The sequence below is a fragment of the Sinocyclocheilus rhinocerous genome, unplaced genomic scaffold, assembly GCF_001515625.1.
Source record: "Sinocyclocheilus rhinocerous isolate Xijiao unplaced genomic scaffold, SAMN03320098_v1.1 scaffold2736, whole genome shotgun sequence".
NCBI classification, from domain to species: domain Eukaryota; kingdom Metazoa; phylum Chordata; class Actinopteri; order Cypriniformes; family Cyprinidae; genus Sinocyclocheilus; species Sinocyclocheilus rhinocerous.
In genome coordinates, this window is record NW_015653614.1 from 98,640 (window position 1) to 99,914 (window position 1,275).

The 1,275-nt window shown below is 47.6% G+C and overlaps 1 protein-coding gene across 1 annotated transcript in view; it reads right to left on the reverse strand.

The window, feature by feature from the left end:
• Positions 1-1,275, reverse strand: part of LOC107716513 (COP9 signalosome complex subunit 6-like) — a 10,450-nt gene that overhangs the window by 8,034 nt on the left and 1,141 nt on the right. Inside the window, exons 2-5 of the mRNA XM_016522988.1 lie at positions 1,117-1,242; positions 886-1,017; positions 708-796; positions 572-634 (exon numbers count right to left, since the gene is read on the reverse strand). Coding sequence (XP_016378474.1) covers positions 572-634; positions 708-796; positions 886-1,017; positions 1,117-1,242 — 410 coding nt within the window. The remainder of the gene's footprint in view (positions 1-571; positions 635-707; positions 797-885; positions 1,018-1,116; positions 1,243-1,275) is intronic.

The following is a 1,275-nucleotide window of genomic DNA, read 5'->3' on the forward strand; positions in this document are numbered from 1 at the left end:
GTGTGTGTGTGTGTGTGTGTGTGTGAGTGAGTGTGTGTGTGAGAGAGAGAGAGTGTGTGTGTGTGAGAGTGAGAGTGAGTGTATGTGAGTGAGTGCGTGTGTGTGTGCGCGCAAGTTTTTGTGACAAATGAGGACATAAATTTGTATAATGACAAGGGTATTACATAGGTATTACAAGGAGAAGGTGACTTTTCAGGACATTACCCCATGTCCCCACTTTTCAAAACGCATATAAATCACACAGAATGGAGTGTATTGAAAATCTGAAATAGCACAAAGTTTCCTGTGAGGGGTAGGTTTAGGGGTAGGGTTGGTGTAGGGCAATAGAATATACGGTCTGTACAGTAGAAAAACCATTACGCCTATGGAGAGTCCCCACTTTTCACAAAAACAAACCTGTGTGAGTGTGTTTGTGTGTGTGAGTGTGATTGTGTGTGTGTGTGAGTGTGAGTGTGAGAGTGTGTGTGTGTGTGAGAGTGTGTGTGTGAGTGAATGTGTGTGTGAGAGTGAGAGTGTGTGTGTGTGTGTGAGTGTGTGTGTGAGAGTGTGTTTGTGTGTGTGTGTGACTCACGTCGGTGTGTTTGGTCATGGGATTGAGCTTCAGGAACAGCGGACTCTCGATGATCTCGCACACCTACAAAAAACACACACACCTTCAGTACGACACAACACACTGATGGGAGGAGTTTATCCTCAGCCCCACCCACCTGCTTATGAATGTGGATATCTGATTGGTCCGGAGTGCCGCCAGTCGTGTACCAGCCCAGAAACTCCATGTCCTTAAAAACCTGCTTGACTGACGGAGGAAAACCAGTGTCACACACACACACGTTAGGAATCACTACAGACAGCGTAAATGTTAGTGTTTGTGTGTGTGTTACTCACACTGCTCTTCTTTAGTGTAGTAATACTCTTTATCGATGTGAATCTGATCCTCTACGGTGTGAAACAGCAGCTCAAATGAATTCATCACCTCGATGTTTCTGCCTTCCTGTTTTCCGATCAGAGCGCCGACGACTGCAAACACACGAATGATTACTACATGACAACATGCCACAGACTCGGTCCTCTGGATGTGTCTGATTTCTCAACACACACACACACACACACACGTACCCTGCATGGCTCGTCCCTCCTGCGAGCGGATCCGGATCCAGTGATCGGAGATATTCAGGATCACGAGCGGATGCAGCGCTACAGACACACTGCCCGTGACTCCAGACGCCATCACACTGGGGCTCGCTGCGAACACGCACACACACACACACACACACA